Source organism: Leopardus geoffroyi, chromosome C1, assembly GCF_018350155.1.
Source record: "Leopardus geoffroyi isolate Oge1 chromosome C1, O.geoffroyi_Oge1_pat1.0, whole genome shotgun sequence".
Classification (NCBI taxonomy): domain Eukaryota; kingdom Metazoa; phylum Chordata; class Mammalia; order Carnivora; family Felidae; genus Leopardus; species Leopardus geoffroyi.
The window spans coordinates 100,676,035-100,703,941 of NC_059328.1; the positions used below are offsets into that span (position 1 = coordinate 100,676,035).

General features: G+C 48.5%; 1 protein-coding gene and 1 long non-coding RNA gene across 3 annotated transcripts; one reads left to right on the forward strand and one right to left on the reverse strand.

Moving 5' to 3' along the window:
* Positions 1-1,642: 1,642 nt before the first annotated feature.
* On the reverse strand, positions 1,643-9,133 carry LOC123598547. The gene is made up of 2 exons (XR_006712682.1): positions 8,952-9,133; positions 1,643-2,637 (listed from the first exon to the last, which is right to left on the reverse strand). It is a non-coding gene; the product is annotated as an uncharacterized LOC123598547 (long non-coding RNA).
* On the forward strand, positions 8,097-25,935 carry TENT5C (terminal nucleotidyltransferase 5C). Of its 2 annotated transcripts, XM_045478813.1 has the most exons (3): positions 8,115-8,221; positions 9,865-9,988; positions 24,086-25,935. In XM_045478813.1, the coding sequence occupies exon 3, from the start codon at positions 24,111-24,113 to the stop codon at positions 25,284-25,286; it is 1,176 nt and encodes a 391-aa protein (XP_045334769.1). In that variant the 5' UTR covers positions 8,115-8,221; positions 9,865-9,988; positions 24,086-24,110; the 3' UTR covers positions 25,287-25,935. The 2 variants fall into 2 exon arrangements, with proteins under 2 accessions (XP_045334770.1, XP_045334769.1); XM_045478814.1 differs by lacking the exon at positions 9,865-9,988 and having other exon boundaries at positions 8,097-8,221.
* The last annotated feature ends 1,972 nt before the right edge of the window (positions 25,936-27,907 follow it).

A 27,907-nucleotide genomic window follows, 5' to 3' on the forward strand; every position in this document is an offset into this window, starting at 1 on the left:
ACTGCGTTTTCTAGATCTGGAACTCTAGAAATTGAAAACCACCCATTGCACTCATCAATGCACATAGGAAAGCACATTGGGCAGCCTCCACTCGCCCATCTAGACCCTCTCTGCTCCCTTCCAACTCCCTACTCTGTGTCTCAGGGAGGCTGACCTCTGGGGACTGCACCTACCTGCCTTCTGCTTGAGCTTGGCCACAGGGGGACACAGGCAAGGAGATCAGAGAGCACGGGGAATGAGAAGCCACGTGTTTTTCCTCCGGCTCCAGGTCACCGTTCGCCTAGAGGCTACGGCTCCCATCAGGCAGCCCCTTCCTAGCTGCCTATGTGTGTGTTAGCACATACACGTGCACACACGCTCGGATGGAAGGAAGTGTTAACGGGAATGTTGTTGTGTGCTTAGCAATGATTTATCTCTTCCTTCTGCTTCTCTACATTTTCCGATTTTTATACAATTCAATATGAATTATTTATGTTAAAAACCCACGTAAGAAATAAAGGATCACAGGTTTTTGAAATCCAGTTGTTTCTAAGAGGATTCAAGCCATCGGATCCACGTCCTTTGGGGGTAGATCTGGGCCCCGATCCACTTTGGCTGAGGGAAACTAAAGACACTGGCCATTACCCCTAGATCAGGTGTCATGGGGATTAATGAGATAAACATGTCTGCAGCTTGGAATTCTTAATGTGATTAAAAAGAAAATAAGAGGCCCATTCTCATTCCTTGGCTTTGAGGTGGCCCTTTGACCTTGGCGGCCTGGATCTTGCTGCCGTCCTGACTGCTATGGCCATGCCAGATGTGTAGTAGAAACAAGGGCGCAGGAGGATAGCTCAGCCCAGTGGCCTTCAAGCTTCAGCGTGCACAGCATCATCTCCTCACACGCTAAATGCAGATTCCAAGGCATTGGAATAGGGCCCCAAGAGGGCCAAGATGGGTCCCAGGAATCTCATCTTAAAGAAGCTGGCTCTCCTCTACTCCAGCACGCATACACATTGTGAGGAATGGAAGAGCCTTGGCCACTAAGTTTTGGGTACAAGTCCTTTGGACTCTCATCCCGAACACTCAGTGAGCAGAGGAAGGGAGGAGGGGGAGGGCGGGTGGCTCACAGGGGGAGTCAGCGGAGGCCCAAACCAACCTGGTCATCACCAGGAGGAAACCCACAAGCGGGACATTGAATCTGCCTGGGCGATTAGTGCTCCGGAAACCACGGGGACCCACTGGAGGCTTTGACTGATGCTGTGTTCTTTTCCATTTCTTCTCTGATTACATTGATCCTGTACTTTTGCTGATGTTGTGACAGTCTAATTATAGACTTCTAGGCTGCTGAGCAAACAGTCGTCCCCTCTCGGTAAATCCGCCTGTTACACAAGCGCCAGCTCTGGGACACTGTCATTATATGCAGCCAACCCCATGATGTGCTGGGCAGGCCCACCGCACACTCGTTACCTCCTTCATGTCACTGCTGGAGCCGTAGGCGTTGCAGTAAGTCCTTTTATTTATTTATTTATTTATTTATTTATTTATTTATTTATTTTTACAGACAGGTAAACTCAGGCTTAGAGTGGTGGCTAATACAACGCAGAGCCAGGAATGCAAACCGAGAGTTGGTGGGGAGTGGGGGGGGGGGGGGGTGTACCCAAGACCTCTTTCTTTTTTTTTTCTTTTCTTTTCACTCTCACACCAAACATCCACTCAGGGCCTATTCTAAGAATTTTGAGGAGGAAAAGCATCACTTGGCCAGGACCAGAGAATATTGGCAGGGTAGCGTGAACTGAATGGCCTCCATCCTTGAAGTTCCTCAAGAATCCATTTCCTGGTCCTCCAATTTGTAGGCTTCAGAAACTTGTCTGTGTCCCCGAGCTAGATGGATCAAAGGGTGCTGATTCACTCAAGCAACGCTCGCAAGAGATGGCTGTAAAGGCGGAAAGGAAAAGGTACGTGTTCTGGCCATCTAGCGTCTGAACAGCCTGCCTCTGTTTGGAAATTCCCCTGGGTTAAGAGGTAGAGCCGACTGTCTAGAGTTAAAGCTGAAAATATCACATAATCTGTTTCTGAGCCATCTTTGCAACCAGGGCTTGGGCACACCATCTGGGCTCTGCCTATCAGATGCTCCCACCCAGATTTTGAATCAGAAGCTAGTGGTAGGAAGAAACAGAGACACAAAGATTCCAGTTGCCAATGGGTGGCGGCCACAGTGGTGGTCCAGTTTGAAAGGCAGTAGTGGCCGCATGAGACATGTCTGTCAGAACGTCATGGCATCTTCCCTGGACCAGTTCTGCAGTATGATCTTTGAGCCTTGTTCCTGCTAGCAGAGCTCATTGGCCAAACTCTCCAGCCAGCCTACAGATGCTATGGGCTCCCCAGTATCGTCCCAGTAAATTTCATTTTGCTTATGTCTTCCAGAGTCATTTTTGAATGCTTGCAACTCCAAATCCAGGCTGCCGTGAGCACTGGGAGACCAATGTTTGAACACTGAGAACCACAGCTGGCAGGTGAGTTGGCCATTCCTAGCAGGTGGGCAGCGTCTTCTTCTGGCAAACGATGTGGGAATGATCGGAGTCTCTTTCCCAATAGGCATGGACTTCAGTGCCAGGAGTTTCAGGCATTACAACAGGTGGCGAGAGAGACATTCAGGATCTAAATGCAAGTCAGGTTCAGAGTGGACACAGTTGGTCAGGAGATATGAAATGATCAGCTAACAATTTACACTTTCATGGAATCCCTTTTCCCTGAAGGGGGATAAGAAATCTGTGGCTCCAGAAGTGAAGGTAGCCACAACAAAGTGTTGAGAATTTACCCCCCTCATCAGACTTGCTTGCCAAGCCATCCTGATAGTAAAAAAAAGAGAAAGGGCCCACGGTTGACAAAGAGTGAAATATTGTAAAGGGGCAACTGCTTTTGGGGCTCCTGGGTGGCTCAGTCAGTTGAGCGTCTGACTCTTGATTTTGGTTCAGGTCATCATCTCAGGGTTGTGGGATCAAGCCCCGTGTTGGGCTCTGAACATGGAGCCTGCTTGGGATTCTCTCTCTCTTTTTCTCTCTCTCTCTCTCCCTCTGTCTCTCTCCCTCACGCGTGTGTACTCTATCTCTCTCCCCCTCTGTCCCTCTCCCTCACATGTGCGTTTTCTCTCTCTCTCTCAAAAAAAAAAAAAAAAAGATTTAAAAAAGAGGGGACAGCTGCTTTCACATGCATTCACTCCCTCATCTGATTGGGGCATACCTCCACAAAGCAGAGAGGTTAATTACCCTTCCCAGTTTTGGATTTAGAAGCTAAGACTCAGAGAGGTTGAGCCATCTGTCAGGGATATGAGCCATCTGACTAACTCCTATATCCTTTGCTCAGTGAACACCGTCAGGTAGGTGGGCAGGAAGGGTATCTAGAGACACTAGCTCAGAGAGATGAGCTGGTACTACTCATATTTGGCATCTTCCTTTCTCCGGAAGTGCTGCCATCACCCTCTCCCCCTTTCTGGGTCCCTATCTTACTCTTTTCGTGCTGCCTTGGCTCCCCAGGGCCTCCAAGGCCATGATATGCTTGGGCCTGCCATTAGAACACTGCCCAAAGATGCAGCCGGTTCCCTCCTTCCTGCCCCAACACATCTGACTAGTCGTAGGTCCATTCCTCCTGTGCTTTGCTCTAAATAAAATGCACACCTTCTTGCTCCAAGCCAAGTTCTCTTTCTGCAACACCCAAGAAAAATTATTGGCCTGAAGGAGCCTGAGAAGAGAGAGAGATTTACTGGCAAGAGTTCTAAGTGGGAGGTGGAAAGCCAAGTCACGCCTTGGCCCCACCAGACACTCACTAGGATGCAGACAGTGCCACTGTGGTGGTTTTGAAACAGGGCCACAGTGCTGTGGTGCTCCTCTGCTTCTTGAGCTACATGCTGGTGACACAGGGTTGGTCAGTTTGTACAAATGTATCGAGTCGTGCTTTTGCGATTTGTGTGCTTCTCTATACGTCAGTGTACACAATTGAAACCTCACTTAAAAATCATCATAAGAAAGATAAGATATTTAGAGGAGGGTATTTTGGTAAGTGTTTATCATGGTGGTCCACCTTGAGATAAGGTAATACAAAAACTTAAGACTCAAGAAACTAATAAATGAGGATATCTGGGCACTAAACAGAAGTGAGGTTTTTGCCCTACAAAAATAATTGATAATGGAGTTTCTTTGCTTCCCTAAATATTTAAAATAAGATTCTATTGAGGCATAAAACATTTTCAGGGTCATGGCCATAAGTGAGAAACACCTGCATTTTAAAGACTACTTCCTCTCTCTGGTTTTTCTTTCCTCAGTTTTCCCGGGTACAGATAAGTGAACCGCTCAAAATGCAAAGGTCGTTAAACTATTTTGATTGGATGTGTTCCAGCAGGAGCTGGAATTTGGCAAGGAGGCTCCAATAATCTTGAAAAGACAGTTTCAATATCTGGTTCTGTGTCCAACGGACAATGACGTCCCGAGAGTCCTTCCGGCTCTAGGATGCCACAGTTTTATGAGGTAGAAAGAACAATGTGTATTTTATAAAACAACATAGACAAACAAACAAACACAATCAGAAACAAAATTCTAGGAAAGTCAAGTAATGCCCCAAGAATAAAAAGGGGCCCAAGGAAACATATATACATCTACATGAATAATTAATTTCTTTTCTGGCTCTTGGTTCTCCCCTCCTCCCTAATGGTCAAAGTTACCTAACGGTCAGGAAGCTGAACAAGATTTTACTTAAACAAAGGCAAAACCAAACCATGCCAGATCAAATTCTAAGTAAGAATTTCTGAACTGTGTTTTACCTTGAGGCTACTTGTGTTAATGGTATCCACAAGGTACTGAAAAAATAGAAACAGTCCAAGAGTCAATGTAATATAAAATTTTGCACTGAGTTTATTGTGATCATGTGCTTGGGTTTTTCTGGACATTTTGGATTTTTAAGCAACTGGCTGCTTTGTTCTCTGAATTTTTCATTCAACCAATATTCATTCATTCATTCATTCATTCATCCATTCATCCATTCATCCATTCATTCATTCATTCAACAAAACTACTTGCCATTGGTGCTGATCTAATTGGGTAGCCAAAAAGCACGATAAATCTTGATCCCAAACTGCACAAAAAATTAATTTGAGATGAATCATAGACCTAAATGTGAAGGTTAAAACAATCCAGTTCCTAGAAGAAAATAAAGGCGATGATACTTATGGCCTTATACCAGATAAAGGTTTGTTAAACAGGACATAGAAAGCTCTAGTCATAAAAAAATAAGATGAATGAAGTAGACTTCTTTAATCTGAAGAATTTCTGTTTGTCAAAAGATAACATTCAGAGAATGAAAAGAAAGTCACAGACTGAGAGAAGATATGTGTAATGCATATATTGGGTAAAGGACTCACCCAGAATATGTAAAGAACTCTTACAGATCACTAAGATAGACAACTCTTTACAAATAGGCAAAAGACTTGGACAGACACTTCACTGAAAGGGTATCACATGGCCAGTAAGCACATAAAAAGTTGCTCAACATCACTAATTATCAGGTAAATGTAAATTTAAATCACAATGAAATACACACCCGCTTTTTTGAATTGAAGAGACTGACGATACCAACACTGGCAAAGATGTGGAGGGCAACTGGCAGTGTCTTCTCACTGGTTGGAATGCAAATTATTATATCACTTCAGGAAACTATTTGGCAGTATATTTAAAGCTTAACAAGTATATATTCTGTGATCTTGCAATTCCAATCCTGAATATAAATCCAACATAAAAGGCATGTATATGTAGGCCCAACGGTACAAAGTTTCAGTTATGCTGGATGGATAAGTTCCGAGGACCCAAGGTACAGCATGGTGACTATAATTAATAACACTATATTATGTGCTTGAAATTTGCAAAGAGAGTTGATTTTAAGCACTCTCACTACACACACACACACACACACACACACACACATACACAAAGTAACTAGGCGAAGTGATGGCTGTGTTAATTAGGTTGGTTATGGTAACCATATCACAATGTACATGTATATCAAAACATCATGTAATTCACTTTAAATATATACAATTCTTCTTTGTCAACTATATCTCAAGGAAACTAGAAAAACGTGATAGTTTGTAGCAACTTCATTCATGATAGACAAAAACGTGATGCCACCCAAACATCCACCAGGAGAATGAGTATATAAATCACTGAATATTTATATAAGTAAGTAATATACAGCAATGAACGAATCATAGTCACATGCAACAAAATAGATGACTATTACACGGGGCGCCTGGGGGGCTCAGCCGGTTAAGCATCTGACTTCAGCTCAGGTCATGATCTTGCAGTTCGTGCATTCGAGCCTCACATCAGGCTCTGTGCTGACAGCTCAGAACCTGGAGCCTGCTTCGGATTCTGTGTCTCCCTCTCTCTCTCTCTGCCCTTCCCCCACTCGTGCTCTGTCTCTCTTTCTCTCAAAAGTAAATAAACATTAAAAAAAAGTTTTTAAATGGCCGAATATTACAGACACACTGCTGAGTGAAAGAAGCCAGACACAAAAATGCGCATACATGTAATTCATCCACATCAAGTTCAAACACTGGAAAACTAATCTATGGTGATAGAGGTTACAATAGTGTTACCTCTCGTGGGACACTGAATGGGAAGGGTCACTAGAAAGCTGGAGATATTCTACATCTTGATCTGGTTGGTAGCCCCATGAGAGAACACAAATGTAGAAATTCATCATTGTGTACATACCAGCTTTGTGCACTATACTGAATTTTTATACCTCGAAAAGTGAAAAAAAAAAATCAGACCATATATCCGGATTTCATGTCCAACAATGGAGTCACTGTGACTGTCCCTAAAAGCATGCATACTGATACTCTATGTATTAACATTGCAGAAGACCTCCCCTCCCCCCATTCGAGTGCTCTTGAGATATTGGGAGACGTTGATATTTCAGGTAGGGATGGAAGGGGAGGGATAGGGAAATACTGCATCTGGGAAGTAATCTTTTTCTCCACCACTCAGTAGAAGACGAATACAAGCTCAATAAATGTTTATTGACAAACAACATGAGCTGCTGTTTGATATAAACAACATCTACCACACGCTTTACAGCAGAGGCTGCCACTAACAGGTTTCTATGTTCTTCTTTAATACTTAAGTAAACTCAGAAAGCTGTTAGTCCCGTCATACAGGTGAAGAAAGATTAATGGAGGGTTGGTTAACTTTGTTGCCAAAAGCCTTACAGATATAGGTGGTGAGTGCAGATCCCAACCCAGACTGCTCTGAATTTAGAAACTGGACTCTACACCGCTGGCTATGGAACGAGTGGATGGTGTCCAAGCCCCGCTTGCAATGTTATATAACATACAAGGCATTTCGAGCAGGGCCCAAGCTGTCGCGGTTGCCAGGCTTGGCGACCAATTCCTCGAGGCCCGCAGGCCCACTAACCGCGCACAGGTGGTAACTAAGCCAGAGAACCAATGGCGCCAGCCCTTTCCCCGATGGCCTCCAGGCAATTTGCTCGGGGCAAAGGGAAGCTGCTCCCCCGGCCCAGAAACGCTATGTTTTTTTTTCCACTTCAAAACACACGCCAGAGGTAGGCGTAGGAGTTTCACTCCCCACTCCTGGAGAGAGAGAGAACCGACGCGAAAATCCTCAGAAAAGCAAGAGAAAAAGAGGCCTGAAAGAGGCCTGAGAGGGAGTGGGAGCAGGACGGAGATGGGAAAAGCCTGGGAGGAAGAGTTCTATGGTAGCAGCAGCAGCAAAGAGCATAGTGGAAAGTAGAAAGAGTCTTGGTAACTCCGAAGTTAAGGGGGCGTCAACCCGGGCGCCCTGTGTTGCGCCTGCGCAGTGCTACCTCCTTCAGCACCCCGCCCCTTCCCGCCGCCGAAGATTTACTGGTCTCCCGGCAACCATTCACCCGAGGAGCCAATCAGAGGGCAGCTTTCGCCCTGCCCTCGCCGTCAGCGCCCAGGCGGAAGGACCCCGTGGGCTCGGCTCCGCCCCTCCCCGCCCCTCGCTCCCCCGGGAGGGCAGGCTTAGGGGCGGGAGTGGGGGGGGCGGGGGTAGCCCGCGGGGGCGTGGTCAGGCCGTATAAGAACGGAGGGGGCGGCGGCAAGACCGCTCACTCGGTGCCGCTGCTTGGGGGCTGTAGTGACCGCGCCGCTCCTGCTGGGGGCTGCCCTCGCCAAGGACCTACCTCTGTCGTCTCCTCTTCCGCCGCCCAGGTGAGTCCCCGGCCCCCTCACCTGAAGGTGCGAGGAAGGGGCGGCCCCAGAGAACCGCGCGCCCCGCCTTCGTGGGGGTCTGTCCCAGCCGAGCGGAGCTCTCAAGTCTTCCCAGAGCCTGGTGGGGGCGCGGGAGCCGGAGGGGAGGTGCAGACAGGTGCCGGGCCCCTCCGGCTCCTGCGACAACACACCTCCCCCGCCCCCCCGCCCCGTGAGGACCAGTCGAGACGCCCCGAGAGGGAGCTACAACTTTCCAGAGACTTCGGCCGGGGCTTGGCAAACTTCGGCGAGTTCCTGCTCCGCGCGTCCCGCGGGCGGGGCGGCCGAAGAGCGGGCGATGGGGCCCTGCAGCTCCGTCCCGGCCCGACGGCGCCCCCGCCGCCCCCGCCCCGCCTGCGCTCCCGCGGGCACGCACGCCGCCGCCGGCCGGCCGAGCGCGAATTCGAACGCGGCGGTTTTGGGAGGCGCAGTTGGAGACCCAGCGGTCAGGGGCTCGTCTCCGGCCGGCGAGGGGAGGGGCGCTGCCCCGGTTCGGCGCCAAGCCCCGGGGTTTGAGACCAGGGCAGAGATCCCTAACTTTCCGTGGACTCACACTAGGCTGCGGACACCGTGAGCCGCAAAGTGGTCCAAGCGAGTGACTTCTGCGCTGCGCTTCTCCTGGAAACTTCTCGGGAATACGGGGTCTGTGCCCTGCCTGGTCCCTCCCCTTTTAGGAATGAAACTTGCTTACCCGTGTAGACTGAAAGCCTGACAGTGAGTTGACTCGGCTGGCCAGCGGTGCGGCCGCCGCGGGAGGCTGCCCCAGATCGCAGAGGTGGGAGGAGAGTCAGAGGAGGGTTGTGAACTCGACCGCTGTGGGTTGAGAGGCTGTACGCCTAAACACAGAACGCAGGTGGGAGAGAAAACAAAACTGCGCTACCTCGCAGGGAGGGAGAACTTCCCGGAGAAGAGCCTGGGAAATTTCCCTGGAGGACTCGCCGACTCACCCATTCTCGCTAGAACCAACCGATAAGGCTGGACCCCGGAGGAGGGATCAGCTGTGTCCCCTCCCCCCCCCCTTTTTTTTTTTTGTCTGGAGGAAGGTTTCTGCACGGCTGGCAAAGCCCTTGTCTTAGGTGGCGACCTGCTGCCTTTTTAAACTTTTTTTTTTTTTTAATTTTTTTTATGGAGTTACAGCATGCAAGCAATGGAGTGCTTTAAAGTGCACTTACCGCAGTCAGCGTTTATGCAGACTGTTGTAATCATTTGTATTGTGACGGTTGATATTCGGGCTATTTGGTAGGTGGGTTAGGAACCTGAACCTCCTCAGGAAAAAAAAAAGAAGATTATTAAATCCTTCTAAAGTAGACTCCTGGCTTGGCCCAGCTGCCCTCCAAGGGGGTGGGGTGATGAGAGTGGCCATTGTTGGCTACACTAACCTTTCCACGGGAGTAACTTGGCAAAGAAGCCGGCAAGGAAGCAAGCCAGGCAGCCTGGGGCGCTGCGGGTGGGGGCGGGGTGAGGTAGGAGCGCTTACCAAGAATTGTGCTGTGTCTTAAATCCCCAAAGGTATTTTTGAGGGAGTGAGACCCACACGTGAGACCGTGCCATTGAAGGGGGTGCGGTGTGGACTGGAGAATGCTGACTTTTCTCTTCGCTTTCAGGGAGGCTGTCTGAGCTGTACCAGCAGGGGTTCTGTCCTTTGACATTCTTGTTTGTGAAGATGGAAACCTTAATATCTCTGCAGTCAAGCTTTTACTTGAGATAACTGAAACCTTGTGTCTTAAGGTATACGCATATCTTTAGAGTTCATTTATTCTCATCTCAATAAGGAGTTTTTAGAAAGAAGGTTTTGGTAGATTGTATACAATCGCTCAGGTAGCTGTAGGGAGAGCCCCATAACATAGCATGAACATTAAAAACAAACAAACAAAAAAACAAAGTTTTTTTTCTCCACCAGGAGGCCTCTCAATCGTTACCCAAAACAAAGGTCCCTAGTTTCAGAACAGGGTATACACAGAGCCGACAGCAGCACTCTATGTTGAGTTTCTTCCACAATACCTACCTTGTAGCCAGAGATTAAGTTGGGGTACCTCTGAGGGGAACGACTTGGATCTTGCCCGTTTGTCAGAATGAGTGTGATTTAGTTGAGCACCCATGGTTCTCCCTCCTTGGTTTCCTCAGCTGTACTGTGAGTACAAGTAGCTCACGAAATCCCCTCTTGAGTTACAGCACCCCTCACCCCTGCTTTTCCCAATAGGCCCCACTTGGCCTCCATCCCTCAGGGTTCAAGGCCAGGGCAAATTGTGCACATCTCACACTACCCATCAAAGAACAGAGAAGTCCTCGTACTTCTGAAAGCCCAGAGAACCGCCTAGCAATGAAGATAACTTAGTGTGGACTGGGGTGCCCTTGTTCTTCCAGTGCCTGCAATCAGACACATTTGATACAAAGTTAGAAAACGACATGATTTTTTAAAACTGCTCAAGTAAGTGGTACCTTGCCTTCATCTTGGAGATGTTGGCGCAGGGGGCCAGTCACCAAAGAATGACCAGCCAAGGGCTCCGAATGGATGTGGTAAACCTTTATTGTGTTACCAGGAGATGTTATGGAAGCCCAAGACTAGTTTGATGAGTTAAGTTAAACTTGTTGTGTTGGGTTTCTTGGTCTCGCAACAGGTGTGTGTGTGTGTGTGTGTGTGTGTGTGTGTGTGTGTGTGTTTAGGGGTTCAAGGGAAGTAATATGGAGTCCAAGGTGTTACTTGGGATAAAACATTACTTTGGTTAGATAAGGTTCGTTGCTTTTTTGTGATGTCACTGAAATACACAAGACAGTATAGACAAATGTGTTCTGCCATCTTGGTGTTTTGACTGTAGCCTACCAAGTTGGCATAAGCTATATTATGATGAAGCAGCCACATCTGTGTCTAAAGAAATGTTCATGTGTTTGAAGAAAACAGATACAGCGGTAGTGCTGATCTCCTGTGATGCTTCTAAGACTTCTGGTCTCAAGCCTTTTTATCCTTTTACTGCATGTATGATAAGGAAGCTCTTATTTGGAATCTAAATGGTTTAGAGGAAGCATCTTTGTATAACCCAGCTATGTAAGAAAAAGCCTCAGGAATTGTTTAGAATCAGTGGATTTTGTACAGCTGGCCCCTGTAGCCTCTCCTAGAACTGTTTGCAGAACTTTTTGGAGTAACAGGAAAAAGCTAATATGAAGATACACTTGCTGATTTTAAGTAACTCCGTGTAGCCTATGTTTTAGTCGTAGAGCCTTGCGGAGTCTCGGTCCCCGAACTGCATCAAGTAAGTGTTTATTTCTTGGATAACAGTGATTGAGCCAGTAAGTAGTTAAATGCTCCCCAGGCCGCAGTGTATGCCAGGTGCTGCAGGGGCCAAGGCAGCGATAGGTGAAAAGGCCTGGGGAGGTGCTCTGGAGAATGCAGGAGGAGCTGGGTTGGCTTCAGAAGGTCTGGGCACTTGGTTTTTGCTCGATTGTCTTCGCCGCTGGCTTGTGAGCCCCAGGAAGGCGGGGGTCTGTGCTCACTGCTAAATCCCAAGCACCTAGAGCCGGGCCTGGTGCACAGACAGTGCTCCTGTTAATTGGATACAGTGCTCTGCTAGCATTCAGCTGCCATTGCTCTCAGAGGGAAGTGCACTTTAGGTAGATATCCTTTTGGTGGGTTAAGGTGCCGGAAGCTTTTTGGGTTGGATGCTTCCAGCCTAAAGTGCCGGGTGGCGTCTGGGCCTTTTTCTGAATGGTGGCCTCAGTTGGCCGGGCTTGGAGCTGAAGGGCAGGGACTACCAATTGGCCAGCAGCTGAAATCCCTTAAGCTGAGCTCCGGACCTGCTCTCTCCCGGCACTTCCCCTCCTACCCATCCACCCCAACCCCAGCCTCACATGGCTCGCTCAGCCTTTCTCTCTCCAGTTCACTAGGCTGCTAGTTCTGCTGACCTTTTATCTTTTTAACTTTTTGTTTCCCACTGCCGTCACTGACCTGGTTCGGGGCCCTGTAGGCAGCGACTCCGTGAGAGCAGCAGTGAGCCTCTCTGGCCAGTCGCACATCCCAGGCCCCTCAAACACCACCTGAAGGACTCCCAGGAACTGCCCATCCCTCTGGATGCTGAGTTCCTTTTCAGGACCTGTACCCTTCTGACCTTCCGTCTATTCTCCACTTCCCTTGGATGAGTCTTCCTAACTGCCCTACCTTGCCTCACAGAATTCATACTCAGCTGCTTGAACAACTCAGTCTCACCAAACTACATTTTTAGCCAGCTTTAGACCCTTCTGAGAGGCTCTGATGTTACCCCGCCTGAGGGTCCTCATATCTCATTACTCGCCTCTTCTGTGCTTTACCGGATGAACACACAAAGCCCATAACTGTCTCCCTATTCACTCTCGGAGGACCCATTTTGAGAAGAAAACTCTCCATGAATCTCGAACCGCTCCCACCCCCTCACGTTGCCATACGTCTCTCTCCCCTGGCTTAGCCCTTGCGAGAGTGGGAGAAAGGGTAATCCTCCACCTTGCCTGGCTGTCTACACCCCACCCCCAAACACATCCCTGACCGGTGCTCGTGGTGGTTGGGGAGGTGGGCATCGCAGCCGGCTGACCGTGCGTGGTCTCGGCCAGTTGTGGAGTAACTGTAAGGTGGCTGCGGTGGGAAGAGTGCAGATGCAGGGGGAGACACGAAGTGGACACTAAGTGAGCACCTTCCACGTGTCCAGGCACTGGTGGCCACTTGTCCCCAGGCTGGGAGCGAGCGCTGCTGTGGTCTCCGGTGCCCAGGCCTCTCGTGCTCTTTAGTCTTCCCTCCCCCCGGCCTCTGAGGCTGCATTGACTTGTGACAGTGCTCAAGTTTGGGTCCTGGCTGCGCCTTTCCTGCTTCAGGCCTCCGTTTCTTCGTTGTATGAGGGTGGTAGACCAGTGCCGTCCAGTAGAAATAGGAGAGCCACAGTTAAGTTTTTAGAAGTCCTCAAAAAGCTAAAATAGGTGGAAAGAGTTTTAATAATTTTACCCATCATGGGTTAAAGAGGTCCCCCCATGTCCTTAAGATGGGTCCAAGCCACGATGTTATTTGTGATCTTGTAATGCCATGGAGATGTCATGGCAGATGGTGACATCCCATATGTAATCAACATAAAGAATATAAATGAGATTTTACTCTTTTTTTTTTTTTTTTTCCCTCATACTGAGTCCTTGAAATCCAGGGTGTATTTTAGATTCCCAGCATGTCTCAAAGTGGACTTGTCCCATTTCAAGCGCTCAAGGGCCGCATGAGGCTTGTGGATACGGTATTGAGCAGCATGGGTCCACACCAGCTGTCCAGTGTCTCCCTCTCAAATTCAGATTCTGCATGAGTGGGAGCCAAGAGGTAGCAACAACAAGTTATGGAAGAAGAGTGTGAGCTAGGCTGTGAGCACCACAAGGGCAGGGGTCTTTGTCTCTTGCTTACCAATGAACTGATCGTAAACTCCTGGAACGGCGATTGGAACATAGTAAGCCCTCAGATACTGGGAAGAACGAAGGGAAACGCAGTCATCGTGGCCAACTTGCTGCTACCCATTTACCCTGGGAGTCAGTCCTGAGACTAAAACACAGGATATTTGATTTCTAGTCCAGTGCTCATTCTTCCATTTTTTGGTGGTTTCTTAGAGAATAATTACGAGGAAATAGAATTTCAAAGAACTGCAGAGGAAATCTGACACTGGCAGGGGACCAGGACTCCACCTGTTTATCAACAGTTAAGATTTATCAATGACCAAAATTTGAAAATGCAAGAGGAAGTAACTTTCAAGAAAGGGGTGTCTATGAGTTGCCAAATGACACCAACACATGACTCGGTAAATGCTAGCTTAACCATCCTAGTGGGCCATATTCATGGCGTGCAAGGCTCCACACATGTAGGGATACCAAATTCAAGGTGGCTTGGCTGCCTCAGGTGCAGTTGGTACAGGAATAGGTACCACCCCATGGTCTTCTCCTTCACTTTAATGCATCCCTCCACCCCCCACGCTGCCTATCCACCTAAATTTCCATTCTTCACACATTTTTAAGGTCAGAGGGACCCTTGAGCCTGGTGATGTTACACTCAGGCTGCTGCTGTGCTCAGACCTGGAGGTCAGGTGTCTGCTACAGGGACGGTTCTGTGCAAGACCGAAACCTGGATGGATTGTGCATAATTAGTATCCTCACAGGCATGGAAGCCAGCTCACACTTAGACATATGTGAATGGGGTGTGTGTATGTGTCTAAAGTACGATAAGTGCTACACTCGAGCTTGTCCCTTTCCTGATAAGGCTCAGGGATGCTGCTAGTGACGGGACAGCAAACTGAGGCCCTCCTTCTGGAAACCTGACAACTGTTCAAAGTTCTAAGCTGGAGAGTCAGGTCGGATGCAACCCTTGATAGACCCCAGAGGCCAGCAGCCCTTGGACCCTGTGGACTGTATGTAAACTTGCTCATTCTCATGGTAAACAGCCTCCTAGGAGTCCTTCTATTTTCTCAGTATAGTCAATCTCTAAAATGGTGGGGCCAGCTCTGGAGATCTCTTTAAATGAGTCAGACCAGTAGCCTCTGATTTAGAAAGAGGCAATTGGTAGGAGGAAGTGGGGCGCCAAGCTGAACAGGGATTATTTCCAGTTCGAGTGGTGTGCGTAGGGCGTAATATTGCTGACACCTTGGAAAAATCATGACTTCTATGCTCAGCTTCCACGTAAAGATGTCTGTGTTCTGTCCTTGTGAATGTTTACATCTGTGATGCCTTCGGGGTATTCCTTCAAGCACTCCCAACTGTGGTGTCCCAACTGTCTGGGCCCATGTTTTGATTCCATCTTGCTCTGTTTTGCAGCCACAGCGTGAGTTCTCCCAGCGTTATCTCTCCAGCCACACTTGCTTATGCATCCTATTTTGAAAGACGGGCTAGTGCCTTCCGCGTGGAGTCTTCTGAGGGCGGGTGTCTGTGGACAGAGCCCGATCTCTGATACCCACTAGGACCGTATGCTGGCAGAGATGGGAGGAACTTGTGAGGGCCTCCCCCAACCCCCAAACTCAAAGCTCGGAGCAAAGCTGGGGTCACTGGGGTCTGTGGCCCACTTCTGCTCCCGTCCAGGACACCCCATTTCCTTCAGCTCAGAGGGCAGCACCCCTGTTGCCATGGGAATCACGCCAAATTTTTTGGCTGTAGTACACGTCGGTGTTGAATGGCTGAGAGGGTGCTGATAACCCTGAGAAAATAGATTGAGACGCCTGGCTGAATGTGACCAAGCTAAGAGTGAGAACAGACCATCTGCACGATGGGCTGTGTCACCGACTTAGAAACGTCTTCTCTGGGCACAGTTCTGTGGCACAGGGCGGTTGTTTGTTTGTGGGTGTTTTGAGTGGGCAACTGTAAAAATAACTTCTTAGAAAAAGCTAACACAATATATTTTATTGTCCTTTTAATAAACAAGACATTATATGGTTCTCCTGCTTTGGGCTGCCTACTAATGTGAAGTCTTACTTCGTGTATGTTTACATTAAGCACCGATGTGCCTCTCGGTTGTCTGTAACATTGTGTTTGGGGCAGAGGGGTCAGAACATGGCCCCCTCCCTGGTGGTGAGGGGTTGGCGGCTGGCAGACAGGGGCTTCCTCGGGCTGCCCCCTGGGCCTTGGTAACTCCTGGCCTTCACGAGACATTCAAGGATTAAGGGAGGATTTCTCTTCAGAAAAAAGAATCTACTTTGGCCCTGGTTTTTTCCCTTTCTGCCCGCTGATCTGCTGTGTTTATCAAGTCCACGGTCATGCAGAGTGCCCAGCTTTTTTCTCGAGGGCATAGGAACCTCAAGGGCCAAACTCTGTGCGGTTGGGAAAAGTAACAGGTGTGCAGGCTCAGTTTCAGCACGTGTGTGTTCGTTAGTCTGTTCCAGGCTGTTTTGTGTTCAGTTCTGTTCCAGCTCTCCTTCCCCAGGTAGCCCGAGGGGTTCCCGTCACTTCTTGCGAACTTATCTACCTTCTCTCTGCAGCTCCAGTTGGGTTGTCAGTTCCTGGGATCTGAGAAAATGGCCCTCTTGTCTTCAGAGTGTCCTGTTCTGTGGCTTTATCAGTAGATCGACACTGCTGACCTTCTAGCCAGCAGAGCGCATCCTGCAGCTGTCCCTGAGCCCTCTGCGAGCCACAGCCTTGTGGCCTGGCTGGCATCGGGGAGCCCCCTCAATGTGCGGAACAAGGCCTTCACCTCACAGCCATTGCTCCTTTGAAACAAACCTGAGCGCCATGATTACCATTTTTATCCATAATTACCTTCAATTCTGGTGGCTCCAGCCAGGCTGCATGCCTCCCCGAATCCAGGGTGATCTTGAGGGAGAGGGTCTCTGTACTGACAGCTGTTAGGTAACTCACGCTCTGAGTGTTTCTGCCTTTGCTTCCGATACCTGCCATCTGGCCTGCCTCACTCAGGGGCCTCAGCACATCTAGCCAGCTTCCTTCCCACCATCCTATAAAAAGACCTTTGTACCTTTCCCCTCTTGGCTTCTTCTTGCTGCCGTCTACTTTCTACAACTACCTGAGCAACTAGCTTATCTTCAGGGCCCTACCCCAGTCCCAAGACGTGCGCCAAAACCATCCACCTCCTAGGAAACCTCTCAGTGGCTTTTGTGCCACTTCCCGGCAGGGCATCCGTGGACAGTTCACACTTTGTGTAACCTCTTTGTTCCCCAGTCCCCTCACCTGCAAAGTAGGGATAATAGTATCTCCCTTGTAGCCTCGGTGTACGTGTCAGATGATTTGATCCAGATAAAGCTGGATCAGATAGGGTTTGGTGGTTCATGTTAGGGCACCTGGCTCGCCAACTGGTCACATTTGGTGTCTCCAGGCTGTGGCCCTCTCTACATGAAGAGGCCCTGGAGGGCTGTGCACCTGCTAGTCCCGGCTAGGAGCTTCTGAGGAAGTGGTAAGTGGTTTCTGAGTGTGTAGGACTGGTAAGATGTTTCTATTATGAAACAGCTGATGCGTGTCCTCGTTGAGAAATCCGATTCCCCACACTGTGGCCAATGAATCACCTTCTCTGGTGCCTCTCTGAAGGGCACTTCTAAACCACCTTGGCGTCCTTGAAGATGAACACCGACTCCTGTCCTTTGCTCAACTGCAGTCTGCTCTAAAGCAGGCAATAAAGGGTGATTGATGCAAGCTTTGCTCTTTTCAGCGTATGTGGTGGACATAAGGTGTCACGGTCCTTTTTTGGATAGGACCAATACGGTGTCTCTTTTAGAAGCGATCGCTGTAGGGGAGCAAGAACTGGTCATCCCAGTGCATCCGTGTGCTTGTAGCATGAGCCTGCTGCCCTGTCCCCACCTCCCACCCTGCCAGCAGCCGGGCGAGCTTGGTGGGAGCCGTTGCCGGTTCCAGGAGTTTGAACCTTAGCTCTGGAGTTGAGGATCTGGAGTCCATTCACTGAATCTTTTCTAATCCTTGTTCCTTAATTTGCACGCAAGGGACGTTGGTGGCTTCCTCAGAGTGCTTGTGAGGGTTAACTGGGAGTGGGTGTGAAGTGGTTATACTGAGCACCCTTGGTTTTGCATGCACATCTGCACCTTTGTTTTATAAGGGAAAAGAGGACCAGAGTTGTGGTTCTCATTCACTCAGGTTGCTGAAAGAATTGGTGAGACAGAATATGATGTTGTGTCTTGCATCCTTTTTTACTTCCGCTTAAACTCCAGGTTTTTATATGCAGTGATGCAGTTTCTTTTTCCTTCGTGTCCTCTGTTGGACATTGGAGGGGGAAGAGGCCTGCCACGGGTGCACGGGTCCCCTCTCAGCCAGGAGCTGGGGACAGCAGGTATCTTTGTTCTGCACACACACCTCCGGTAGTCTGTCACCAGGCTTGGTCCATTGCCCATGGTTGGGTCTCTGACCTGGAGCTGGAAAGTATTACTAGGAAGGTCCAGGCTTTGGAGGTAACATCCAGTAACAGTGAAAGGAAATGTTGTCATCAAAGGAATGTTGAAATGTGTTTGAGGTCCCTTCGTATCCTTACACCCCAGCAGGGTCAGAGGAAGAGGGCGTTGCTCAGCTCTCTCTGAAGTGGATGGGAGGTCTGCCATAGCCGAGAGCCTCCGTTCACACCTCAGCATTTCCATGAAACCTTTGGGACCATACCTTCTAGAGCTTTCGTGTTAAGTATCGTAGACCAAGACTTAACTACACACTGTCCTTAACTTTGTAGATGTACATCTCCACATGTACCGAGAACTCTCCGGACGGTGTCTGTGCCTAACACCAGGCATAAATAGGACTCAGTGATGATTTGTAAGCCCTTGACCATAAGACCCAGAAGTGTTACACATGCTCTTCTCCAACCTGTCTGCCCATCTGTCCTGCTTGTGCTCTTGAGTCCTCCCCATGCTTTCATAGTCTCCATTGCTCTTGTTTCTGGGATCCAGATAAGCTATAAAGCAGGACTAGAAATAGCTAGCTTTCTCTCTCTCTCTCTCTCTCTCTCTCTCTCTCTCTCCTGTTTTCTTTTCAATTAAGGCCTAATCATAAGTTTTCAGATCAACCTCCCTTTGAGGGCCTCTGTCCCAGGCCATGGGAAACATGGGTAAATTAGACATGAACTTGTCCTTAGGGAACTTGGTATAATCTTCTTTGGGCTTAGTCGGTCTTTTCCTCTCACCTTTTGCTGTCATTTCTGCAAACGTGCTTTCTTCCAGTGTTCATGTTCCACCTGTCCACTGCAGCCAGATGAGAGAAGAGAAGGGAATTCAGGGCACCTGAGGTAGGTGGTCATCACGAGTCCCACTTTCCAGAAGATTAAGTACTTTGAACTGAGGAGGCAATTGGCCATCCTCACCTGTAAAAAGATGCCTGAATTTCCAAATCAGTGAGAAATCCTGGTTCCCACCTTGCCCAGTTTCTACTGTGCAAAAATACAATAAATCTGCTTCTCAGGCAGTAAGAGGAAAATCATACACTTTAGTTTGAATTTACCAGCCTTCAGACTGATATTTTTTTTCCTAGTCATTATTCTGCTAATTCTGCTGAACAGAATTGGCCTTGAACCTGGGCCTTTCATGAATTGGGAATGTGTGTTTCACAATATCAGGGTTGATTTCAAGTGGTTAATTAAAACTCAAACTGTCGCACTAAGCTCTGGTGCGTTATCTAAGCCCTCAGGGCCTGAAAGTTGGAGGATTTATTCTAGTAATACCAGTGTTCGTTGGAGTAACTAAAAAATACACTTTTGATATTTGAAATTGCTTGGATGGTTGAGAGAAAACATGGAGTTCCTTTGTAATAATCACCAATAACTTATAATTTGGGGCTCTTCTAATGAGCTAAGTACCAAATATGAATCCAGCCCAAATTTGAGCCTTCGCTCGCTTGAGCTCCTCTGTTTCTGAGTCATGAACATTGGAAGAATTAAGAGCTACACCATAGATTTGTCACTCGCCAGTTCCACAACATGCTTCTATAGGGGCTACTTTTTTCTGAAAGTTAACTCCACTGTTCACACGTGTGTCAGAAGAAGCTGGCATAGAAGATGCCAACCACGACCTCTTAGATGGCTGGAGAAGTGTTGATTGCATGTAGTAGGGGTCTTCCCGTGGTAGCCAGCAGTCAACATAACAGCATCATCAGGGTCGCTATACTATGTCTGAAATGTGAAATAGCAATTCTTACAAAACTACGAAGAACACTTTGGATTACAAACCTGGAATGGCACTAGGTGAGATGGCTTATCCATTATTTTGGAAGTCTGGAGGATTTTTGACAAACAATGGACATCTTCTTTTGAACAGTAGGGAAAGAGAAACTTGACTAAAAGCCGTTCTAGGAGAAAACCAGTCCCTCCTCCCCAGCTCACACCTAGAGATCAACATTTAAGGCTCAGAGGGGAAGTTTCTATGTGTATTTGATTGGGGCACGTGGACATAGAGACGGCGGGAAGTGATAGGAAAGGGATGGAAGGAATCAGGCAGCAGGGGAGTGAGCAGGCTCATGGGGGAAAGATTTTAGGAAATGGCTCATGAGATTTTAACAGTTCTCAATTAATACGTGGGAAGGTTCTAAATTCAAAAAGTATAAAGTAAGTTTTCTTCGTCCCGTCTCCCAGTCCAGAGGCAGGTTGAACTACTTGTGTTTCCTTCCAGAGGTCTGTATGATTGTACACGCATGGGCTTGTGCTTTTACACACACAGCATTGGTTTTCTCTGAATAAGTCTCAACTAGAATTTCACATTCATACAGATTGAGCCATTCTTTGGACAACTGCCATCTAAGTGTATGCTATCGTATACATGCACTAAGTCATTTAACCTTCTGCTGAGGACTCTGTACCTTCATAAATAATTCTCCAGCATCCTTGTTCACCCTCGCAAGTATACCCACAGGATAAGATCAAAAGGACCTAGAAGTAGAATTGGTATGGAGAATACGTCCACTTAAAACAGGGCATCCACACTGTTCTTCAGAGAGAACTCATGGGCAGGGTGCCCAAAGGTATCTGCTGCTTGATCCCTGCTAACCTGATGGGGAAGGATGATACACTGAAGTTTTAGCACGCCCATCCCTTAACGTGAGGGTGACTGTGTCAGGCATCTGAGTTCGTGCCCTTCACCCCTTCTTCCATTGGGGTGCCAGTCTTCCTGATTTGTAGGAGCTCATCCGTCATTGATGAAACGAGCACTTTGCCTCATCATGCAAATATTTTCCTAGCCTGCTCATGTGACGTCTTTGTGGTGCTTTTACCATGTAGGTGTTTTTTTGTGTGTATCAGACTTTTGTGACTTTGAGATTTTATGTGACTTAGAAAGGACTGCCTACTCTATGTACGTGTGTGTAAATTCCATGTTTCCCTAGAACCCGTAAAGTTTTGTCCTCTTGTGCTTAAGTCTAATTCATCCATCCAGATCTTAGTTTGGCACAAGACGAGGAGTCACTTTATTTTCTTTTTTTAACCTAGATAACTATCACATGTCTAGACTTTTGCTCTCTACTATTTCTCTCTACGTTTTCTCTCTCCTGTATCATATGCCAAATCCCTTTATGTGTTGGATTTTATTTCTAGATTTTAAGAATTCTGTTCCATCAGTTTGTCTTTTTGTACCAATACCACATTGTTTCAATTATTGTGGCTTCCTAATATCTCTTATGGGGCTAATATGTACATCATTCTTGTTTCTCATAACTTTTCTGGCCATTCATGCCCCTCCTCCCATATGAACCTTACAAATTTTCAATCTAAAACAGATTCTAACTTTGAACCAAGTTTAGAGATTTAAAAATACATGAAAAGTCTCCTGTATATGTCATCCCCTTCCCTCCCCAGTCCCTTCCTGGAGGAGGAATGATGGCTTCCATCAGATTCTCACTGGATTTAGATGTTCCTCCTGTAGGAACCACTGTTCTAAAGGTGGCAATAGTCCTGCCTTTAATTTAGAAAAAAATTTTCCCCCACAACTCCTTTAAAGAAAAAAAAAAACAAAAAAAAAAAACGTATGAGTCAAAAGGCATTCCTATAGTTATTTTCCTCTGCAACATTGAGGTTCTTCCTAGAGGTGTCACAATGAATTGTTCCTTCTCTTCCAAGTACTGATTCAACTGCGACTCCTCTGTCACTGTGACTTCTCCTACCTTGTATTGTAAACACGAGACTCAGAAGCACAATAACAGGTAATGCACAAGGTAGAGCAAAGTGTGTTTTCATAGGTGGGTCAGCACAGCCGACGGAAATCTGTGTCACCGAATCACAGGTGGCTTAGCGGTGTCTCAAAACAAAGCTAGCGCCAGACCTTTCCATGGCCATTTGGACTGAACTGGGCAGCACCCTATGTTGTTAGGCGCAGCGTACTGGTCACCGATGCTGATCACTGAGGGGCCACAAAGAACCAAACGTACAGAGAGCACATTAAAAAGACGCCCCAAATCTGACTTCAAGCCAAGTGCTAGCCACAATAAGCATTCAGTGTTTCATTACAAATTTTTGTTATCCTTAACCTAGGAGTGCTTTGGTAGAATGATCTAGGTAGTCGCGGGCTTTTTAACGCTGTCCAGACAGCTTTGAAGGGAAACTTTTGTCTGCCCACTGGCAAGTATTCTCCTGTGGCAAGCACAAGAGTGCTCATCCCTAGATTGGGCTTCCTAGAGCCTGCTTGGATCACGTGACCGCCCCTCCTATTGCAAGCCAAGCAGATTCGGCCCCTTAACCTACGTAGTGAAGGGAGCCTGTGCTGTGGCTTGAGTGGTGCATGATGGCCAGACTGGACAACTTGCTAGGTCTCGGCTGCATGCCACCTTCGGCCCCTAAATCCCCAGCCCAGCGCCCATGTTGCCTTTCTGTCAACTTAGGTCCCCTCCCCATCAGGGAACTCTTCTGTGGCCTTCTTGTCCTCCCCAATCAAGGGACACTCCTTTCTTCTACCTGTACGTTCCATTTTCTTTCTAGCGCATATGGCCCTATATTGCTATGCTGTGTTTGCACCCACCTTCTTCGTGGCCAGCTCCTGGAAAGCCGGTCTCGGTGTGTCCAGTGGTGCCTCCCCCCCCCCCCCCCCAGCGGTGAGTGACAACCATCCCACTGACCTGAGCGATTAAGGCAAGGATTCCTGGCACCAGCGCGAGGCTAAGAATCCACATTGGAACCTCAGGACCGTGCATGGTGGGTGTGCACGCAAAGACAGCGGTTTCCAAACACCATAAAACTGTAGCAGTTGTTGGGATGGGTTTTACATGTGCCTCGCCAGTCAGGAAGGTGAAGGGGGCAGGAAGACTCTGTGCTCTCACTGAAGTCCAAGGATAGCACCTTGACATTTTGTTTCTGCTCTTACGTCTGTCTAGCTAACATTTGACCCATGTGGATCCCCAAACACCTTGACTTTCTAATACGGCAGTATTTGTTTTTACATATCAGGATTTCCAGAGATCTGTTGTGTTTCAAATTTTCTGAAACGTATCACTAAGTCGGAGATTACTTTGGTAACTGCGGTTCTAACAAGTGACGCGTGACGCAGGATGTTTTTCTCCTAGGACTGAGAGCCAGCTTCATTCTCCTTGGGTAGCTCTGAGGTACTCGATTTCAACATCCAGTCAGATCACCCTGCCCCGAGGAAGTTTTCCCACCTCGCGCAGAGGGCCTCTTAGCTGGCAGAGCTGTTCCTTCACCACGCTGACCCCAGCCTTTGTCGCCAAGAATTTTGTCATTCAGGCAGCTCCTTGGTGTCCTACTCTGGATAACCGAGGTGCTTAACTCTAGGGCGGGCCACTCCCGGAAGTGAAAAGGACATGGGATTCTTGCTCACGAGGTGTCTGTGTCCGTGGTTCCGGCAGGACTGATCCGACTTCCTTTCCTTGGTGTGCAGGCAGCCCAGAGGGGAATCTTCACCTCCTCACGGAGTGCAGGAGGTCTTTCTCTGCGGGGTCTTGTGTTCGAGGTGTGGGGGTTGTAGCTTATTTAGCAGCCAGTTCAAGATGTAGTCAGTCATGCAAAAGCAGGAGAGGTAATTCTATTAAAAAAATAAAAATAAAAAAAAAAGGAAGAGTAGCAAATCCTGTAGGCCCTCTACTGAGTCATGCTGTGTTTAGGTCGCTTTGTTCAACGAGTTTGTCCACTTGCCTTCGCACACGCCACCCTCTCGCAGACATACCAGCCAGCCCCACATCAGACAGAGTTCTGAGGTCCTCAGATTTGGGAGAGGGTAGGTTTAGGTGTGTTCTGTCCTCCCTCCGCACAGGCACCACTCCCACATACTTCTCCAGAATATCAGCCACACCCAGCAGTGGGTGCTGATTGTTGCTGTCACGCGGGACGGCGTTCAGAGATCAACCAGCCCCTTCTCTGAGTCCCTTGAGGTGCTGGGCCGCGTAAGAGTGACTCCTAACTCTGCTTCTCACCCCCTCACTTTGCAGTTTCCCTGCAAGAACACCCCCCGAGATGGCAGAGGAGAACAGCAATACCAGGGACTGCCTGTCCTCCAGCGTGCTCAGCTGGGATCAGGTCAGCCGTCTGCATGAGGTCCTGACCGAGGTCGTACCCATCCACGGACGAGGCAACTTTCCGACCTTGGAGATAACTCTGAAGGATATCGTCCAGACCGTGCGCAGCCGGCTGGAGGAGGCGGGCATCAAAGTGCAGGACGTCCGGCTGAACGGCTCTGCGGCTGGCCACGTCTTGGTCAAAGACAACGGCCTGGGTTGCAAAGACCTGGACCTCATCTTTCATGTGGCTCTTCCCACAGAGGCGGAGTTTCAACTGGTCAGAGATGTGGTGCTGTGCTCCCTCCTGAACTTCCTGCCGGAGGGTGTGAACAAGCTCAAGATCAGCCCGGTCACCCTGAAGGAGGCCTACGTCCAGAAACTGGTGAAGGTCTGCACGGACACGGACCGCTGGAGCCTGATTTCCCTCTCCAACAAGAACGGGAGGAACGTGGAGCTGAAATTCGTCGACTCCATCCGGCGCCAGTTCGAGTTTAGCGTGGACTCTTTTCAGATCATCTTGGATTCGTTGCTCTTTTTCTACGACTGCTCCACTAGCCCCATCTCTGAGCACCTCCACCCCACGGTGATCGGGGAGAGCGTGTACGGGGACTTTGAGGAAGCCTTCGACCACCTGCAGAACAGACTGATCGCCACCAAGAACCCCGAAGAGATCCGGGGCGGGGGGCTGCTCAAGTACAGCAACCTCCTGGTGCGGGACTTCAGGCCCACGGACCAGGAGGAGATCAAAACCCTAGAGCGTTACATGTGCTCCAGGTTTTTCATCGACTTCCCGGACATCCTCGAACAGCAAAGGAAGCTGGAGACCTACCTTCAAAACCACTTTGCCGAGGAAGAGAGGAGCAAGTACGACTACCTCATGATCCTTCGCAGGGTGGTGAACGAGAGCACCGTGTGCCTCATGGGGCACGAGCGGAGGCAGACCCTGAACCTCATCTCCCTCCTGGCCTTGCGCGTGCTGGCAGAACAAAACATCATCCCCAACGCCACCAACGTCACCTGCTACTACCAGCCAGCTCCGTACGTCAGCGACGGCAACTTCAACAACTACTACGTTGCCCACCCCCCAGTTACCTACAGCCAGCCGTACCCTACCTGGCTACCCTGTAACTAACCCTGAGACCTGAGGGTTTCCACAGCGGGGACCCCAATAGGGCAAGGGCTCTCAGGTAGGGGAGCCTCCTTCTAGATGTAGGTGTTTGGCTTTTAAAGGGGAACTCAGCTCTGATTCTGCTTATTTTGTTCTTTGTGCACCCATTGGAATGGGTCTACAGTATATCATGAGCCAACCCTGAAGGGACCCCATCATTCCAGTGCCACTTTGGAAAACGCTATAGGAAGTAGGACCCGTCCACGTCTTTCCGAGAGAGACACTAACATGTCACGTCCCAAACATCCGCGCGGGGACATTTGGAGCTCTGTGCGCTAATGGAATCTGGGAAAGTTCCTGGGCGGTGTTTCTCACTCGGGCCTACGGTTGGCTCTGTTGGCCCTCACTTGGGGTTCTCAGCTGTTAGGTGAAAGTTGTGGTGATAGTCTATTTTCTTGTACCAATTTTAGCCAAGCAGAAAATGGTGGACATGAGAGTGGTCTCGTGACTGCATTTTTCTGTTCGGGGGACTGACTTGCGTATGTTTATTCCCTGCTAGCAGAGCTGAGGATTTCTTCTCATCAATAAACCAAAGCCGGTAGCTGGTTGAAAGTGGTTTATGGTTTAGATGTTGTGCTCTCACGAGGATTTGTGAGATATTGCTGAGGGTGGGGGGGTGGTGTGGAAGACCTTTGCTTGAAATGTAACTTGAAAACAAAATAAAATGTGGAACATAATGTTAAAAGCAGAATTGTGGTGGGGGTGGGGAGGGGCTGATTGTAAATAGGAAACATGAATGTTCTTTTTTTTTTTTCTTTAGGGAATTCTTATTGAATGACACCTCCCCCCCCCACCGCCCCCCGCCCGCCCCCAGCAGCTTACCACTTTAGTTTTGCCCTTCCTAAGACGAAGGATTGTCCAGAGTCCTTGCAGTAACTGACGCGAGGGTCTTCCCATGTTTTAATTGGAAACCCATTTTGGTCACATTCCGAGTATGACCAGCCGTTTTTCTCGAGTACCTTGGCCGATTACTTTTTGTTTGTTTTTGTTCTTTACTCAAAAAATAGCGATTTCCCTCCCCGGACTTTTTTGGACGGCAAATGAATTCAGGAATTTCAACGGGGCTGAACGATCTGTGGGACGACCTGCTGTGGTGGGCAGAGTTCTTTGGCTGAAAACTGCTTTGGAATTGAACCTGCCGCCCCTGTGGCGTGCGTGAGGTAGAGGCTTCGCGCTCACTCGGGCCTTGTGTGCGCGGCGCGATTAATTCTGGTGTGTTCTGGGAAGAATGGAGTACATGAAGAATGTCTTCCTTATTCTGGTAGATTTGACCGTACTTGTTTCTTGTCTGCACTTTAGAAGGAAAACAGTGTTAATCTCCAGTCTAAAGCAAGCTCAGCGAATGGGGGCGTTCTGGGCTGCTGCCCTCCCGGTAGATTGTGAGTTTTGAAACTTCCGTGGGATCTCTTAGAAAGCATCACTCTAGGGCACTAAGGGCAAAGGAACTCAGTAGCACCAGCCAGCTTGGTTTATAGAGTGACTTCATCAAATCCACACTCCTGGTTTTTCCTTTCTTCCGTGGCCATACAATTCCCCAGCCCTGAGTGATTGCTTTCCTTTTTTCCTTGCTTTAGGCAGTGAAGTTACCTTACGGCTTAGCAGAAACCGAGTGATTTACCTTTTTCTGAAGATGGTATTTTCAGGGTGTTTTTTTTTTTGTTTTTTTGTTTTTTTTTTTTTGGAATGTGAGATCTTGGTCCTCTTAAAGCAGATTGGTCATGACTGAACCCCGAGGCTTAGCTGGTATCTATGTTGTCCTACGCTAGGTGAATAGAAGCCACTTCTGTGGGCAACCAGCTCCTGCAACCAGCTCCTGTTGCCCTGTGAATCGCAGTCACATTTGAATTCACCGGCTTTGCGTCCAGGCCAGTTCTATACTGAGGGGGGCCCAGCATGCTTCAGGGTTAAAAGGGGGGCAATGAGGACTGAATCCCAACTTTGAAAACTCCATGTTCCTCCGTGACATTGAAAGGCTGCCATTGTGGTTGGATGGCAACATCTTTGCACAAAAGTGACAGATATGTTTAACCAGAGCTTTGAGATGTGATGGAGCCATGAACGTAAGCACTTGCTAACAGAAGTCAGTGCTGCTCTACTAGAAGGCTTGACGATCAGGGTGACGAGGCTCCAGATGAAGATAGGATCAGAGAACCACATCAAGTAATTAAATTTCCAGTTTGCCCTTGGAGTTCTTTCTGCTTCTATTTTTTTGCTATCCGGTACTAGTCCTCCTCTGAGGAGGGAGGGAAGCACAGAAATTGCTAGAAGTTTCCAGGTTTGTGCCCCCCACCCCCTGCCCCAGTTCTTTACTACCATTGCACGATGACTATCTTTGGTACAGTCTGCTTACCTGAAGTTTTTGGTCAGCCCAGCTGTCTTGAAGTTTGAAAAGAGACACATGTTCTAGAACCATTGGGGTAAAAAGCCGCACTGACCAAAGCTGCACTTTTAAAACCCCGCCCTGGTCCGGTGGTGTCTCTACCTGTTCTACAAGCTTTGCCAGCCTCAGAATAGACCAGGTAACCTTGAATTTCAGGTGTTTGGAAAGTCCAGCTGAAACCTGCCTTTCACACTGCTCACACAAG